Source organism: Tyto alba, unplaced genomic scaffold (genome assembly GCF_018691265.1).
Source record: "Tyto alba isolate M040663 unplaced genomic scaffold, T.alba_DEE_v4.0 Super-Scaffold_28, whole genome shotgun sequence".
Classification (NCBI taxonomy): Eukaryota; Metazoa; Chordata; class Aves; order Strigiformes; family Tytonidae; genus Tyto; species Tyto alba.
Genome location: NW_024881302.1, coordinates 6,600,443 through 6,617,262, shown reverse-complemented (window position 1 = coordinate 6,617,262; position 16,820 = coordinate 6,600,443). Strand labels below are relative to the sequence as shown.

General features: G+C 47.2%; 1 protein-coding gene across 2 annotated transcripts in view; it reads right to left on the bottom strand.

Annotated features, from left to right (window-relative positions):
- Window positions 1-8,604: 8,604 nt before the first annotated feature.
- Window positions 8,605-16,820, bottom strand: part of INTS1 (integrator complex subunit 1) — a 29,886-nt gene continuing 21,670 nt past the window's right edge. For both annotated transcript variants that reach the window (XM_032992342.2, XM_032992344.2), the window contains exons 36-47: window positions 16,348-16,435; window positions 15,481-15,707; window positions 14,386-14,509; window positions 13,775-13,908; window positions 13,182-13,374; window positions 12,789-12,916; window positions 12,182-12,294; window positions 11,499-11,612; window positions 10,528-10,598; window positions 9,898-9,989; window positions 9,672-9,781; window positions 8,605-9,246 (exon numbers count right to left, since the gene is read on the bottom strand). In XM_032992342.2, coding sequence (XP_032848233.2) covers window positions 9,131-9,246; window positions 9,672-9,781; window positions 9,898-9,989; window positions 10,528-10,598; window positions 11,499-11,612; window positions 12,182-12,294; window positions 12,789-12,916; window positions 13,182-13,374; window positions 13,775-13,908; window positions 14,386-14,509; window positions 15,481-15,707; window positions 16,348-16,435 — 1,510 coding nt within the window. In that variant the 3' untranslated portion in view covers window positions 8,605-9,130. The remainder of the gene's footprint in view (window positions 9,247-9,671; window positions 9,782-9,897; window positions 9,990-10,527; window positions 10,599-11,498; window positions 11,613-12,181; window positions 12,295-12,788; window positions 12,917-13,181; window positions 13,375-13,774; window positions 13,909-14,385; window positions 14,510-15,480; window positions 15,708-16,347; window positions 16,436-16,820) is intronic.

The following is a 16,820-nucleotide window of genomic DNA, read 5'->3' as shown; positions in this document are numbered from 1 at the left end:
CGCGGCGGGGAGGAGGCGGGGAAAGGGGCGGGCGAGGGGCGGGCGGCGGCGGCCCCTCAGGGCCTCCCTCTGCCTCGCCCCGGGGCCGAGCTCAGCGGAGGGAGGGAGGGATGGCAAAAGACGCGTGTTCCGGACGTGGCCGACGGTCCCGCGTGGGCGGCTGCTGCGGGGCGTCGTGTATGCCCGCGGGGAGGGGAGGGCGGGCGGCTGCTTCTCCTCAGGGACCCGGGGGCAGCCGCCCCCCCCCGGGATCCCACATGCTGGGCCTCGGCCGTGGGGACGAGGGAAGTTTCCTTCACCCCCACACAAAACCTCAGGTTTCCGTCGCGAAGGAGCGGCTGCAGAGGTGTGAGGAGGGAGGACGAGGCACAGCTGCCCCAAGGCCTCATCCTGGGTGGGGAAGGGGAGAGGCGCGATGCCCACCGTGGCCCCGTCCCCACGGAGCGGGAAGGGCTGGGGTGGCTGGGCGAGGGAGCCAGGAAAGCGGCCGCCTGCCGCCATCCTGCCCCGGCCAGGGACGGCACCCCGGTTCGTACGGCCACCCCACGGCGTGTAAAATAACTCACCAGGTCGCGTGCAGCTGACAAAACTGCCGAAGAGACAAGGTAACGCTTTAAGAGCTGCCTATAAACTAGGTAAAAATAATTAATAATACATATAATATAATATATTAATGGCACTTCTACGACATGATATGGATAATATACATTAATATATAAATACCTCACAAATAATTCAGTGTGTTTCCATTTCATCAACAATCACCGGCCAATGTATTTACTTTATGGTAAGGATTATACATTTCATTATAAATGGCTTGCTGGGCATGTCAGCAACTTTTACATCTCCATTCACTTTATTATTAATGGTTTCCTGAACAGTAACGGCATAATAATGCACACAATGCAGCATGAATATTTTATGTGGCATCTATAGTCTCCCATTTATCATTTATAACAGGCTACAAAAACATTATAAAACATTTATTACAAATTTATAGATCACTTTATACTAAAACAAAGTTGTGTTATAAATACATTATTAATCCTTTATGCCATTTATAGGAATCCCTTGTAATAAGGCCTTAGCATATGTTGCTGCACACTTTAACAAGAATGGTGTTGCAAGGAGGAAATACGGCATGGTGAGCCTGCTCCCGAGTACTGGGCGTATTTTGTGAAGGAAAGCATAAACATCTGTGCTCAAAATTAATCAGACTACCAAGGGACCAATCAAAAGAAATGCTGGATTAACTCAATTTTTTTTTTTTTCACCCTCCTTTGAAAAAGATGCTTCCTTTCTTGCAAATTGGAAACTTGCAGTGCTGAAGCCCTGAAAGCTGAGCTGTCCCGCTTTGTTTCCACACCACCTTTTCATTAGATTGATAAAATTTGCATAATTTACGAAAAGCCAACTGGCTAATAATGAGCAGCCCTTCCCATCCTCTGTCATCAGGTAACTTAGGGCTTGGTGAGAAATAAAGAGAATGCAATGAGTTTAGGAAATGCATTTGTGGGGTTTCTTTTTCTAACTCCCAAAGACTGTTTTGTTTAGCAGTATGCATCCCCCACTGTTTTTGCAATCTACATAGTGCAGCACTGGGAAATGAGAAGAAAATTATGTTTGAAAATGGAGTTGTTGCCAATTGTTAGTAGTACAAATAGTGAAAATCAGCTTCTGAGCTCAGCTTTGACACAGCTGTAGTTACTCCTTTCAGATTTAATGGCCCAGATGGGGCATGGCCCAGGGAATGATATTTAGTTTTTTAAAAATATATTTGTTTAACATGACAATCTGTCTTCTAACAAACCCAGCTTAATGAGTCGATGGGGTTAGTCCCTTCTCATTACCTCACGCTTTGGGAAGGGGCAGCTGGGGGCTGGGTGGCAGGGAACACAGACCCACAGAGTGGAAAGTCAGGCTGTGCTCGGAGAGCAGCTGCAATTTTCTGTATGTCACAGGCCACGCCATTTCAGCTGGTCCCTTCCTGCACTGTGCTTGGTCATCTGTGTTTGACTGAGACGGTCGTATCAGAAAGGCATTCAGGCTTGCAGACACCCAAAGAAGAAACGATTAGTCGTTGGTTCCAAGCTGTGCATCCCAAGAGAGGGTTAGGTTGGAGGTACAGCCCTTGGTGCACCAAAAGAATCGGGTCCACCTTATACACTAAGGTGATTAAAATGACATTGCTGGAGGACTTACAGTATTCCTACTGGTCCAGTAATGGCTTTTCAAAATACAGGCATCAGCGACTCGTACAGTGTTCTTAGTTGATGATTAAGGAGAGCTCTGTGGGAGTTTATAGCTATGGTGAGTCTTAAATGCACCAGCAGGTAAACTAACAAGCACTAGAGGGAGGAGCGGGGCAGGAAGGGAGCAGAGCTGCCTGTGCAGCTGCCTACCTACGGCCCACAGCTGCTGTTCTCCTAGGACGTTACTTGTGGAATGATGCTTACAAATCCTTACTCTGGATCGTATTTTTCCCTTCTACATCTTTTCCTTGGAGCAGCCTTATATGTCCTCATCCTGTTTTGTGGACCTTGCCTGCACTCACTGAGCTTTTCCCAGTGCTGCTGGGTGAAATTTCCCACCTGTGATGCACTGCTGGCTCATGGAGCAGAGTGTGTGCTGCAAGTGCGATGCCTGCCCCCCTGGATCCCGTCCCAAGGTGTGTTTGGAAGCTTGTTGGAGAGCAGCAGTCCACAGACATGGGCTGATCTATTATTCTCTACTTACAGACACTTCTTTTCTTTCTCTTCCACAGTCCTTTTCAGTTCTCTTCCTAGATACCAAACTGCAATGGAGAAATGCTGAGTGCTTCCTAATGGTTGCTATGGCTATGAGTAGTGGGGATCACTCTCTGCCATTACCTCTTAAATTTATCCTGGTTCCCATATGCAGCAGCTTGGACTTTACCATTAGTAGAGAAAAAACTTAAATATATGATTAGGACCACCCTAAAGCCCAAAGAAAACAACTAACTTTTGTTAGCTTCAGGATGTGAGGGAGGAAGAAAGGATTGATTCCTTTTATCAGACAATGTGGGGCCTCATGAATCAAGTGATGCAGGTTTTTTTTGTAAGACAGTGTAACATCATAGAAAAATCACATCTTTTAACTATTCTGGGAAATCAGCTGATCAAATTGAACTACTTCATAATTTTGCTGCAGGCTGTACATAGAACTGTTCACTCCCAACAATAGGAAGTGTGTGTCGTAGCCAAGAGCTCTCATACATTCCTGTGCCAATGGCTTGTATTAAATTCAGGGTTTCAAAATGAGGAGGAGAAAGTATGTGTCTCATCAGTTACATGCCTCATCAGCTCTATCTTCCCAGAAGGCAGCCAGGCTGACTCCAGAGAGACAGAAAGGCCCAAGCCAGGGGAAAAAAAGCCCCAACAATTTCACAGCTACTCACACAGAAATGCTTCCACATGATACCCACCTCTCCTCGGAGTCTGGCTAGTTTGATCTGCAAAGTAGCAGAAAAAAAGTTACTACAAAATTCAGGTCTGAACATGAATTTCCACCGAAAGAAGATAAAAGTGCAACGTGAAGTTACAGAAAGAGGTGCTTTGGTAAATCTCTCTACAATACATGCCTCCAAGAAGATCATAAATGTTAAATCCATTACTCTAAAACCTCAAAGGACCAAAACCAGTGAACATCAGAGCACAGTGTGTCCTCTTATCCAGGTATAACACAATGTCACATCAAAAAAGAAGAAAGTCTGTCTCCCTTGTTGCCCCTCCTGCCTGCCAGCAAGATGACCTGCTGGCTTTCCTGTCCCCCAAAACAGTGAGGTGAGGGACAGGCTAGAGTCCGATGTCAGAAAGTTATTTCCAGGCAACAAGGATGAGAGACTGCTCACGTGCTACATCCTACATTCCAGGAAAAGTGAAAAGGCCATAAACAGCTGCTTGGTGGGTCACCAGAGAGTCTCAAGGAGCTAAAGGCAGCTCTCCAAGGGGGTTGGGGATGGTGTTTGTTTCAGAAGGTGACCTCTTCCAAGGAGGTGGTGATCCCCGATCTTTGCACTGCCATGGCAGAACGCTCCCTCCGGTCCTCCAGGAGCTGCAAACTTCACCGTTCTTATCAGAAAGTAAAACTGAAAGTGTTTGGGTCATGAGATTGGGTGAGGTGACCCGTATCTATCATAGCATCACCATGGGAGCAGGACCCACCCTGGAGCAGGAGCTGGCTTGACTGCTTTTAAATGCTGTGTCTTATCAGCGGAGTAGAGTTTAAAGCCTGGAAAACCAATAATATTTGTTAGTGATTAACAATGTTAACACACTGAAGCAAAGAAGCACTTTGACTCTTCCGAGCTTGTTGTGGACGTGAATAAGTGAAGTCTCCTTTTCCCAGCAGTGGGGGTAAATGAGGTCTTGTTCTCATTTCGCAGGAACACGATGGCACTTGCTCGTCATTTGGCTTATTGCTGACCTCTAAAATCCAGCTGGAACCTCACTTGGAAGAGAGGCCGGCTCTCACCTCAGGTTACTAACTTGATAGTGATAAAATCCTTGAGTTAGACAGCATAACTTTAAAGGCCAGAACTTTGTACTTTTGCACTGAATTAATGTGAAAAACTACAGATTGCCTTGTTTTCACTCAGATCAAACCTGAAGCACCATGTGCTTTATTTCGGGGAGAATGGGAGCTCCCATAGGAAGCCTATGACAGTACAAAATTCAAACTCTCTCCAGTTCTGGCCTAGAAGCGTGACAACTTCATGGTCCTCCAAAGCCATCGGCACCTGCGTGTCCCTGTGTTGCTGCCTGGGTGGCTGCAGAATGGGGGGACAAGCCTGGTGCTGGGGCACTACAGGCTCTGCAAGACGACTTGTGGTAGATGCGGTTCAAAATGTCCTACTCACCCTGTGCTGAGTGCCCTTAGAGGTCTCACTCCTCCCCAAAGATGTTACCAGTAAACCCTGGAGATCAAAACCATAAGCATCACTTTAGATTTTAAATCTCATTATTGTTTTTTTTAAAAAAAAAAAAAAAAAGTGAGAGAAATGGAGGTAATTTTATTATTCTTATAGTATGTTTTCCATTATTTGCATAATTGTTTAATGTTAAGAAGACAATTACCAATTCTTACAGCTTAATAATTTCCCAGCAATGACTGGCCTATTGTAGCTTAATGAATTTCTTAATTGTTGCTGGGGGTCTTGATGTTTTCTGCCCACTATCTTCTTGTGTTAGAGATGCTGTTCATGCAAACAGGGTAACGCCAAAGGCAAGACACCACCAGCTATGCAGGACAGGCAGATATATTATTATAAAGGCCTCTTGAATTTAAAAGGAGAGGAAAATGCAAGCTCTATATTCTGCTGCTTTAGGGCCAAATTATCTAAATGCACACAGAGGCAACGCAAACATTTAAAAATCAGTCTACCTTAGGCAAATGCTACGCCTCTAGAAGCCAGGCTACTTAGCTGGTGTGGGGCTGGCTTTAACATACCCAAAGCTAACAAAGTCTTACGTTTTTTAGCTTTTAGTGAACAACTCCTCGAGTTAAGTGTGAATCATACTGTCCTGAGCCGTGGTATGGCCAGAAGGAAGTTAATTGAGGGCAGGCAGGGCTGGGATTGTTTGTCACTGACAGAGGTCACAGATCAGGTTGGCTGGAGGAAGAGTATGGCAGGGCCCCGGGGAGCAGACCCAAGAATAGACTCCATGGCCCACATTTACACACAGATGATGAGTAATGGAGATGGAGTTTTCCTCTCCTTTTTTTGCATGAGATTTCTTGCATGCTGCTCCTTGCACAGCAAGGCTTTTCTTTCTCTATTCTTCTTCTTTTCTAATGGCTCTCAAAATGTTGGTGTCTTTAACCTTGGAATTCCATGTGTTGGCTGTTACCTGTATACCTCTCCCTGCGCTTCTGCCGTTGACGTAGCAGATCAGGGAGATTTGCCTCTGAGCTCAGTGCTGGGACTCTTCCAGTTCCCCAGCATCAAAGCCTGTCCCACAGGCAGCTGCCACTGAGTCAAGAGCCCGCAGGCACCTCCCTGGTTAGTCATGCCCCGCTCATGGCCATACTCGGGTGGTGCTCCAGGACACCCCTCGTGGTTCCTGGGATGCACAACCCCGCCTGGAGCTAGGTCACACAGCTGCAACACTGCTCTGGGGCATCGGCACACGTGAGGGGCCACAGTCCCAGCCACACCACACCTGGCAGGAACGGGGTATGGTTGGTTAAGAGATGCCCATTTGTACCCAGCCAAGGCAGCAAAGGTCCATCATGTGCATGCTGGACAAGTGTCCATCTCCCTGCTGAGACTGCCACATCTGGGCCATAAAACCATGATGTTTTGACCATGAGTCATAAAAACATTTGAGCTTTGCAGCATAGAGAATAATTTGCAGTAGGAAACTACCACAAGAGGTGCCTGGTGTTTGCAGGGGATTTGTGATCCCTGATGCTTGGAGGTGGGACCTGGTCACCTCTGTGGGGAAGCAGCCAGGCTTTGAGAGGACCCAACATGAATACTATCGCAACATAGGTGAGGAGGCGTCACGTCCCCCTCCTCCCAAAGCCTCAGCTCTCATGCTGCAGCCTGCTTGCACCATGCCACCACCTTCACATCAGCCCAGTGGGGATTGTTCGCAGCCTGGATTCAGCTTTTCCTGCCTGGTCCTGGCCAGCTGGTGCTTAGCAGTGGGGCTGTGCAGCCCCTTGCCAGCTCCAGGACTGTCCAGCTCCTCCTGGGCTCCCTTCACTCCCCAGCCCCCCGTGGACTCCCTCAGACACCAGCCCTGACTGCCTACAGATCTACCACAGCAGATCATGGTAGAGGTCTAGGCAGTGATTTTGCCTTTAGGATGTCATGGAGAACGAAGATAGAAGCAGTGATTTCCACTGGGTGAGTCACCCCCCTCACTGGGCCAGAAACAATCCTGCAAACTTCCTCCCTGCTGCTCTTCTAAGCAAGGCACCAGCTCTCCTTGACAGAGATGGCCCCAGCCCCTGGGAAGAGCCTGGCAGACCCATGAAGGATAACACTGTCAGCTCAACAGGGACAGGAGGAGAGAAGGTGCTCAGCCAGGCAGAGATGGAAGTCACAGAGTGCTGATTAAAAGGCAGGCGAGTGTCAGGGCATCAGTAACGCTGTGGTTAACTGTTTTAGAGCTGTCACAGCTGCCTTCGCAGAGGAGGGACAGGCTCCTGCCCTGAGATGTCTCTGCACAGCCAGGCGCCCTGTGACAGCCCCATTCTCAGCCCTGATCTGGTTTTGTTGACGGGTTCCAAGCCAAGCAGCCTGCTTAGCTCCACTGGGTCCAAGCAGAGGGTGGAAGGAGAGAAAATGCATCATGGGAACCTTCAATACAGCAAAAAGGAGAGATCAACAAATTATCGTTGATGTTTTTTGTTTGGGAAGATCTATGGAGAGGCCCAGCTCTCTAGACTAATTTCCACCCACATTCCCTCCCTCTGAATTTGTTTCCCAATCTCCCAAAGGATGATTGCTGAGGCTGCTGATAGAGGTGCTTCTTCCACCTTCTCAGTCACATCTCTTTTCATACTGCTTTGCAAAGCCTGGTTTTCCTGGTCTGAGGGGTCATTAAGTAGTTCTGCCAACATCCAAGCATCCCTCTCTCCTCTGAACCAGGCATCCTGGAGCTGGTCTGCTCACAGCAGCCATTGTCAGACAGAGTAGAATTTGGGGCCACCCCTGCAATTTGTTTTTACCCGTAAATGGTTCTAGCTGCAGCCCTGAAGCAGGATTTCTGGGGCTTTCTGGGAGGATCTTCAGAGCACCACTACTTTGACTCACCATCTTTGTGTGGTAACAGTCTTGAGACATTTTCCTTGCTCCTTGATTCAAAGTCCTGTGAAAAGCCCTTTTCCAGCCCCTCCCACAAGTTCCCAGCTGCTCTAGGTCCACAGCAGGACCAAAAGAAATACCTCCCTGCTCTGACAAACTGAGCAGTACCTTAACGATGTCTGATAAAGGACTAAGGTAAGAGGAGCCAGTAATCTCACTGGGAACCCTTTAGACAGGCATTAATCCTGCTGTCATTGAGCCCCTCAGGAAAACCATTTCACTGACTTGATCTTCTTCAGCTGTTCCTCCACATAATTTATATGTAGCTAATTGCCACAGTAGTGGCTCCGGATGTGAAGCAGATGCAGCTGAGGAAAAGAGCACATTGCATCCTTAAGCAATGGCTCCAATCTTTTTATTTAAAGGCAAGACTACTTAACAGTTGATGGGAGGTTCAGATCTCTCCCTTTTCTTCTCCATCTCTGCAAAGCCAGCCAGACGTTCATATTTTGACACATTAGCAAAAGTGCTCAGCCATGGCACTCCTCATTTGCAAGAATGGACAGTATTTCTCCACCTGGCCACTCACAAGGTCACAACTGTCCCTGCCAGCAACAGGGAGATACAGACTTATTTACAGCTATCTATAAAATTCCTCCAGGATCTTTACCTTTAGAATACTACAGAGATTCTCCACTAACAAGTGGAGTGCCAGAGGAATAGAGACAAATGACATGAAAACAAACTGGTGACTGGAATTTAAGTGAGACAGGAAGAAGGGGATGTCAAGCTACACCCAAGGTAGCATAGAGCAGAGAAAGGCACAATGGAAACAAAGAGAGTTTTAATTGAAAAAAAACCACAAACATCCACCCCCAGAAACTAAAGTGGTCTCTTCCCCTGCACAGATCTGCACGTTCCCTCCAACACAGAGGGTGCAGAGACTTCAAGTGCAAGGGCCAGCACTCCCTTCTGCTCTCCCAGGAGCTCCGCCTTCTTGGACACAAAAAAAAAAAAAAAAACAAAAACCAAAAACACACACCAAAAAAACAAACAACAAACCAACAGCCACTGCCCCAAGACCCCATGAAGGAAGTGGTCCCTGTTTGGCACAATATTCAGGAGATTTTTCTCCCACAATAATGGCATCTTAGCCAGACAGATCGATCCTTGCCCCTTTCAAATCTTCAGTCAGCACACTCTCCTTTTCCAGCACAGCCTGGCCTGCTACATCATCTCTTTGATCCTCCAGCGCATGTGTTGAAATACACTGTCTGCTTACAGGGCTTCAATGTAGCTGATGAGTCCAGTTAAATTAATTCCTCTGGAAGTGGAGCTCCCAGAACCACATGCTCATATCATTGCCTCCATGTGCAGAACTTTCAAAGCCTCTGAAATCTGTGAGCTGGTGTCGATCTGGCCGTACATCCCCACCAGGAAGGCCCTGTGCAGTAACACTGCTGCGTGCTCTGTGAAAGGGAAAGACAGCATGAGGACTGACCTGAGAGCTCCAACGTGCAAGCAAGAACAATCCACCAGCAAATACCAGGACAAATGTTTGCAGCTGTGCAAGAAATTCTCTCCTTCCAGAAGAACACGGCACAAGCCACCCTCTAATAGCTTCGTGGGTATGTGATCACATGAGAGATCACAACTCAGAAAATCATAAGGGAGCAAATCTACTTCAAGGAAGCCTCCTTTGTCTCTAAGACAAATCTCCCCCATGATGTTCAGACCAAAGCTATTATTGATATAGATTACTGATGTGTTTGATGGCCTGGTCTAGGCCAGACTGACCCTTGGCAACTCCCAGGGAGGCTGTTCCCAGCACAGGAGCTCAGCTTTGACCCTTGTGAGGCCAAGCATGCACCAAAGGTGGCAGATACCAACCTACCTTGGCAAAGGAGGGTGTATTCAGGCAGGTTCCTCAGTGCTGTCTGCACCACCTCAAAGTCTCGGCTGCCAAGGCAGTACATGAAGGTGGGAAGGAAGTCTGCAGCAATGCTGGGAGGAAAACATGATAGTGTCAGTACAGTCCAGATCATCATCAACAGGCATGCAAGATGGGCAACCAGTGCCCGTCAGGGACTTGGGACGGCCTAAGTTCCAGTGGTCCTCACCTGGGGTTGTTCTGAATGGAGCGCAAAGCCAGGCTAAAGGCCAGATTTCGGCAGGACTCCTCTGATGAGCTCATCAGCTTCTGTAGGTTTGTCTGAAAGAAGATGCACAAATTAGGGTCATAGGGCCATCCAGGGTGCACAAACTCCTCAGACTTGCATTACTACCCCTTTAGCACCAGTCCAGCCCAACACCCGTCCAGCAGGTGCTGGCTGAACCAGGAAATTCCTCTCTGTAAGAAGGGTTATCCTGGTTTTTAATACTTTAAAGCATCCTTTTGTAATCTTATTCCACATGGGACAGCTGAGTTTCCCCTAGGCTCTGGTGCTTTCAACAGAGCTGTTCTGCTCTCCTCTTGCCCCAATACTGGGAAGAGGACAGAGGAATAATTAACTTCTCTATGTCAGAAGAAGAAAGCGGATGATGGCAGACCCAATATGCAATGGAGAGAAGATGGGAGGGAAGTAAATGCTGCCAGCTGTCAAAAGGCCTAACTGAAGATAAATTTCTCCTAAGATGCTGCAACAACCATCCAAAAAGCAGAGGAAAAGTAGTACTTAAGCTAACTGTGCAACACAGACTGATGAAAAAATCTCATCCTTTCAGTGGCAGTCTGAGACACTAATACTCACAGCAAAAAAAGAGAGAATTTCTGGCCTCCGTCTGGACATCTCATCAATGTCTGTCAGCACCTCCAGGATGTCTGGTGGAAGACACAGGTTGGAAGGAATGACTGAAATTCACTGATCCAGCAAAGGGTCTTTTTCCCTACAAATCCCATCTCCCAAGCAGTCAAGTTTTCCCAGCTACACACAAAGCTAGAGTAATAAAGGCAGTTCTTCAAAAAGGATGAGAACAGGTAGGTCACACGTCAGATCAGCCACATCCCAGCCTGCCCAGGCAGACATCACCAGCACTGTCATGCCATAGGCAGGGGAATGAGTGGAGTGTGAGGTTTTTAAAGTCCAGAGCACCTTCTTCTGGAAGTGAAAGATCTTCACAAAAAACCTTTTTAAAAAGAAGTGTCCAGGCAGAATTTCTTCCCACTATTTCTAGTGTGGAAGGAAAACTGTCACCCCAATAGCACAACTTAGGTCTGAACACTGGACAGCTGTGATTTCAGAAGACCTTTGGAGAAGCAGCATGTTGTTCCTATATGCCAGGTTATCATGATTTTCCTCCATGAAGGCCATATGGGGATTTCGAACAAAATCTTGTTTCTTATCAGTTTCGTATTTCTATACTGTTAAGGAAATGGTATTCCTATTGGCACTCGAGACCTGGCTCGACATGACCTGCAGCACTCCTTGAATTACTAATACTATCTCCCATAGCACTCAGAAGATACTTGAGGAGCCCCAAAGCAGCAGCAGTTGCAGCACTGCTGAGCTAAGTGATAACAGCTTCATAGGAAGCCTCTGTCACAGAATCACAGAAGGTTATGGACAAGTTCATCCAAAACAAAACCACATCCTAACTGCTGGAGACTTCCAAACACAAGGCTGAAACAGGAAACTAGCCTGTAGCTGACAGATAAGTAACAGGGTTGGCTAAGTCTGCGTTTGCCCTGTGTCTTTGTACAGCTCTGCAGGTCCTCACTTACCCTCAACTGTTTGGCCTCTGGAGAGCCTCTTCATATATGGGGCCATTTCAGCTGGCGTGAGAGGAGTGAAGAGAGATACACTGACGAGGGGGAGAGAGCCAGCTGCTGCTTCTTCTGCAGAAGAGAGAGAGGTCACTCCTGACAGTCTATGTAGTTTTAACAGGGAGACAGTGCCAGTATTCCCTACCAGTACAGTGCTGTACCATGAGCTGATCAGCAATACTGTAATACAGTTCCTGGCTCTCACACTGTCTCTAGCCTCACTGCACCTTCCAGTACCCCTCAGCTGACACAAAGAGAAGGAACCTTCCCGACCTGTTTTACTACTGAATAATTTTCCCATGCAAATTATAAGTGGTGAAGTGGATGTACCCTTAGGGTCTCCTGACAGACCAGTCCTTAAGTGTGGCTGAGGAAGGCAAAATCCGCAACAACGAAACTTGCCCTTGTTAAAAGCTCTTCTTCTGTTCCAGTACTGATACCACTGACAGGAAAACAAATTAACTCATCCCAGATACTGGATCCAAATTGGTGAGTATACAAGGGCCATTCTCCACTCTAAATACATTTTTGTTGAGCTGTTACGAGGAGAACAAGCACAGCATAGAGCCCATAAAAGCATGTGTGCTCCAGAACATACTGCAGGTTCACCAGCTGGAATAACTCTTCCCCCCAGGACTCACCATCCTTTTCTTCGTCAGAGCCTCTGTCCAAGACGCCACTCTTACTGGGCAGGCTCAGCCCAGCCAGGAGAGACTTCAACATTGCTAGGTCACTGTTGTCTGATGACAGGTCACTGGGGGAAGAGATGGCATGTTTAGCTTTCAGTAACAATAAGGGCATGAGGAGAAGGAACAGCACATATATGTACACTAAAACAAATAGTTTATCAGAAGCAGAAACAAGATTTTTCCTTTCATTGTAACTGGATCTCAAATGCATTTTCCCCCTATCTGCAGCTGGGACCCTGCAGCTACCGCTCAGGGAAAAGAACCTCCTGCAGGCCCTCTGGAAATGACTGCAGGGCACTACAATGCCTCAACAGGACGTTCAGGCCATTACGTGAGTTGAAATCATTAGCTGACTTCCCTGGACTCGATTTTCACCCATAAAAAGTGATATGCTGCTCATCTCAATAGTGACTTAAGTGAGCTAAGGGTGAAAAAGTTCCCTATTAATAGCTATTTTGTCACATCCTCTTGCTGTCTTCTGCCTGACTAGCTCATGGCAGCCTGACTGTGCAAGCTCTCCATGAGCTAACCATGGGCTAAGCAGAGTAAGGAAGCTTACTGGAGTGGATCCGAGTGCTTCTGCAAGAAGGAGACAGCTGCCTGGGCATTGCATGTGATGTACTTGTGGATAAACTGGACAAACTTGCTGATGAAGGCAGCCAGGTGCCGTGAGGATTTTCTGTAGTTCTGAGGAAGGATCGAGAAGATGAGTTAACAAAAAAAAGCAGTGATGTACTGCCCTGTCCTGCACCTCTGGGTAGCAGGGAGTAGCTTCTTGATCTCCTGCTTCCTCCTTAAGCTCTCCAAGGTACTTGGTACACTTTTTTGTTCTTAGGGTATACGAAGGTTTTCCCTTCAAATGGGAGAGCACTGGGCTGGCCCTGTGTTACATGAGCTTCTCCATCTAGTGGCTAGCAGCCTGCACATGGAGGGAGAGCGGGGACTTTCCTACCAGCAGCAGACGGATGAAGGACAGGAGACAGTCCCATAGTGCCGCCTGGTGCTCATTCTGGAAGACCTGTGGCTGAAGCAGCTCCAGAATCCCCAGGACATGGATGAAGAAGGTCAAGTGATTCTGCTGCCTGAACTCCTGGAAATTGAGGTGAACACGGCCGTGCAGCAGTGCTGCAATCATTGGCAAGTGCCTGAAACACCAAACAGAAGAAAATCCAGATCTCGCCTCCTCCTAGAAACAGTTACACACTGTTACACCTCCGTTCCTGGAAAGAAGCACCCCTTATCCTCTCCCAGGGTTCTGGATTTGATTCCTGGATCCACAGAATCAGCAAGCCCCATTTCCCACCCATGCTCTATTCTCTAGTCTCCAATTCCAAGAGGACTGTTTCTGGACAGGCACGGAGCCAAAAGAGGTGCTGCCTCATTATAAAGGACATGACTTTGCTGTCCTTTCTCTTGACTTTTGTACATGATCACGGATTCCGTCACAATCATCACGGCTGCTGCAAGTTTGTTCCCCTTCTAGGACACGGGTGAATGCTTTTCAATGAACTCCAGCCACACAGAGGGTGAAGGGGAGAGCAGTACCTAAGAAGCAGGATGGGATGAGCCACAGCTAGCTTCCTGCAGGCCATATTGGCATCCCACACGCGGCTTTCTGATGACTTGGAGTCGCTGGTGTCTGCAAGGAGGTTAATGAATCTGTGAACCAGGGCATCAAGCTAGAAGAAAAGTAATGAGTAAACAGTTAACAAGTTTAAAGCACAGTCCAGCCCCTGGCTCTTCAGCAGTGTTTCCCAATTCCTTTCCAAATACAGAGGGGGTTAACAGAAACTATTTTCAGGTAGAATCTGTGAGCAGATGCAATGTTCCAGCTGGCACAGGATCTGAAGTCCCCAGTTCCTAGAGACATCAAAGCAGGATCAGACGCCTGCACACTTGTGCTTTACAAAAGCCTTTGGTACACAGAAGCTTGTGGAGCTTATACTATTTTATAAAAGGACACTGCAAAATAAACCACATCTGAACTCTCTGCTCCTGAGAGTGCAGGCAGGGAAGAAGCAACAGAAGAGCAAGGTAAAGAAACCAAAGTGACCCAGGAAGCTTTTGCCAGTCCTCTCCTTTTGGACTGGGCATCAAGGTAGCATCCATTCTCAGTACGCAACTGGAAAGGGGCTTTCCTGTGCCTCTAACTTTACCTTGCAAGTGCTGCTATCTCTGGCTCCTTCACTGGTGAGAAGCGTCTCGGGCATAGGCACAAGGAGCTCGGGTAGCTGCAGGTATATCTGAAGCAGAAGGTCCTGGCAGCATTTTCCCACAGAGCTGAAGGAAAAAGGGAGAGGTCAGCCACTGGTTACTGTTAGTTCAACCAGCAAACATCCCAGACCCATCAGATTAGTAACAGCATTCCTGCATACGGCAAACAGATCATGTAAAAGAGCAGCCACCGCTAATCTGAATCACTGTTTTTTCAGTCTTTTCTTCTTTTGAACTACTCAAATAATTTACAGCCTACAGGGATCCATCATCAGGCCATTTGGAGTTAGAAAACTAGTTACAAAGGGGCACAGGACAAGAAAGCTCTGCTTACATCTCTAATGAAGAGTTCCTGCACATGGTACTCACAGTCACCTCCCTCCCAATCGGAAGAGCAGTCAGAAGCACAATTATTCAGACTAGCCAGCCTGTTCTCTACACACCTGCCCTCCATAGATACCTGGCACAGTCTGTACTGGGAGACAGTACAGCGCAATGGCAACTGAGATTACTCAGTTTCTTTTCTAACATCACCATAAGTGAGGTTAGAATTAGGTCAGTTTGTATCACTGCCACAAATAAACCACCTTCCTGTTCTTCCCACTGTGCTAACTTAGCTGTTGGGAAACAATCTAGTCTCCAGTCAGCTTTGAGAACAATCATAATGGTCAGAAGCAGGATGCATTATGAGCAGTGATTCAAGGGATGAATAGACAAGAAATCCCACTTTAGGAACTAGTAATTAAAAATAACGTTTGCCTTATGAAAAAAAAAAAAGGCATGGCAAGTATTTCATCCTGAAGTCCTAAAAGCAAAACTTAAACTTCACTTTTAAAGTCACCTTCCTGGTCCAAGTACCACTTAAAATGACTTCTTATTCCCCCCAAACCTCTGGGAGGATAGTGTGCACTTTGTATAGGGGCTTTGGAATGCAATGTTCTTAATGAAGACATGCTGGCAGATCTCATCATTAGCTGATTGCTTGTGCCCAAGTAACTATCACTACAGTAGGCAGTGCTCCCCATCTGCAACCCCACCTGCTTCCCCACTGCTGGATGCAGCCAGTCAGATACTCCGTTACTTTTTTGATGCTCTCAAGGTCCCCATGAGAACAACTGAGCAGCAGAGGCAGTCGAGACTGGATGAGTGTGCAGGAAGCCTCTTCAGTGTTCTGGTATCTGGTTTCTGCTTCCGCCAGGATCAGCTCCACCATGCTGATCAATTCCGATGCCTTTAGGTGGAGCACAAATTCCTCACGGCGCTTCTGTAATGCAAGAGAACACCCAAAAGCAATCCACACTGAATCTGTAGATCCTTAGTTCCTTCTAGTCACACCTTCCCCAGGTGGAATGGAACATCTCTTAGAACTAGACTTAAGAACTGCCCCACATCTAGAGCTCTGAAAGCATGCAACACAGTCCCAAACAAAACCTCTTTACACCTCTTCTACTTCTGAACTCATTTACTTCCTTCCCAGCATGTGTGATGGGTCAGAAACCATAACTCTGTCACCAAACCAAAGAAATCCTTCTGTGGAGAAGAGATGCAACCCCCTTTTCTCTGTAAAATGGTAATTATCCCACACTGGGTTTTAGCTTGCTCACCACTGTAGCCTTCTGCCTAGATCTTTAACAGATATAGTGGCAATTGCTGCAGAAGAAATGCCAAGTGGGTAAACTTATGTGTGTTCATATCAGCTTTTTGGACTCAAAATTGCCACTGTAATATGTAACATAGCAGAGCAGCTAAGTAAACAGCTGAGATACACATAGCAAACTTGGCATGCTGCACCTGTATCGCTCCAGCCAGCTCCTGGCCATGGAAAAGTCAGGCAAGTGATTGCTTGTGAAAGCACTACCTCTCACTCCATCCAGAGAGGAATCTTGGAAGAACCGAACCACTACCTGAGGAGTTCTTTGGTCCCTTCCCTGCCAGATCCGAGGAATGTGAATACAAGCCCACAAGAAATCCAAGGATGCGGTTGGGTCAAACCTTCCAGAAGACAAAAGAAGACAGATTTGCAATTAGAGGCAACACAGCCCTCAGGCAGCACACAAACACACGGCAGAGTCTCTAAACATCATGAGTACTGTGAAGAAAGAAACATCTGCAAATGTAAAAATAGGATCCATTAAGTTCCGAGAAGGGGTTTGGTTCTGTTCCCAGATTATGACTAAATATTTGTTGCAATAAGCACAGCACAGGGTACAAAGCTGAACGAATGGCATTCTGCAGGAGTGTGGCAGCTACATGGAGTCTTGCACAAGGCCAGAAGTTGGTCATCAACACAAACAATTGCTACAATCAGACCAGTGACCTTACTATCCCAGTGTACAGTACATCCTATCTTGGCTGTTATCCTGGACTGCAGAAACTC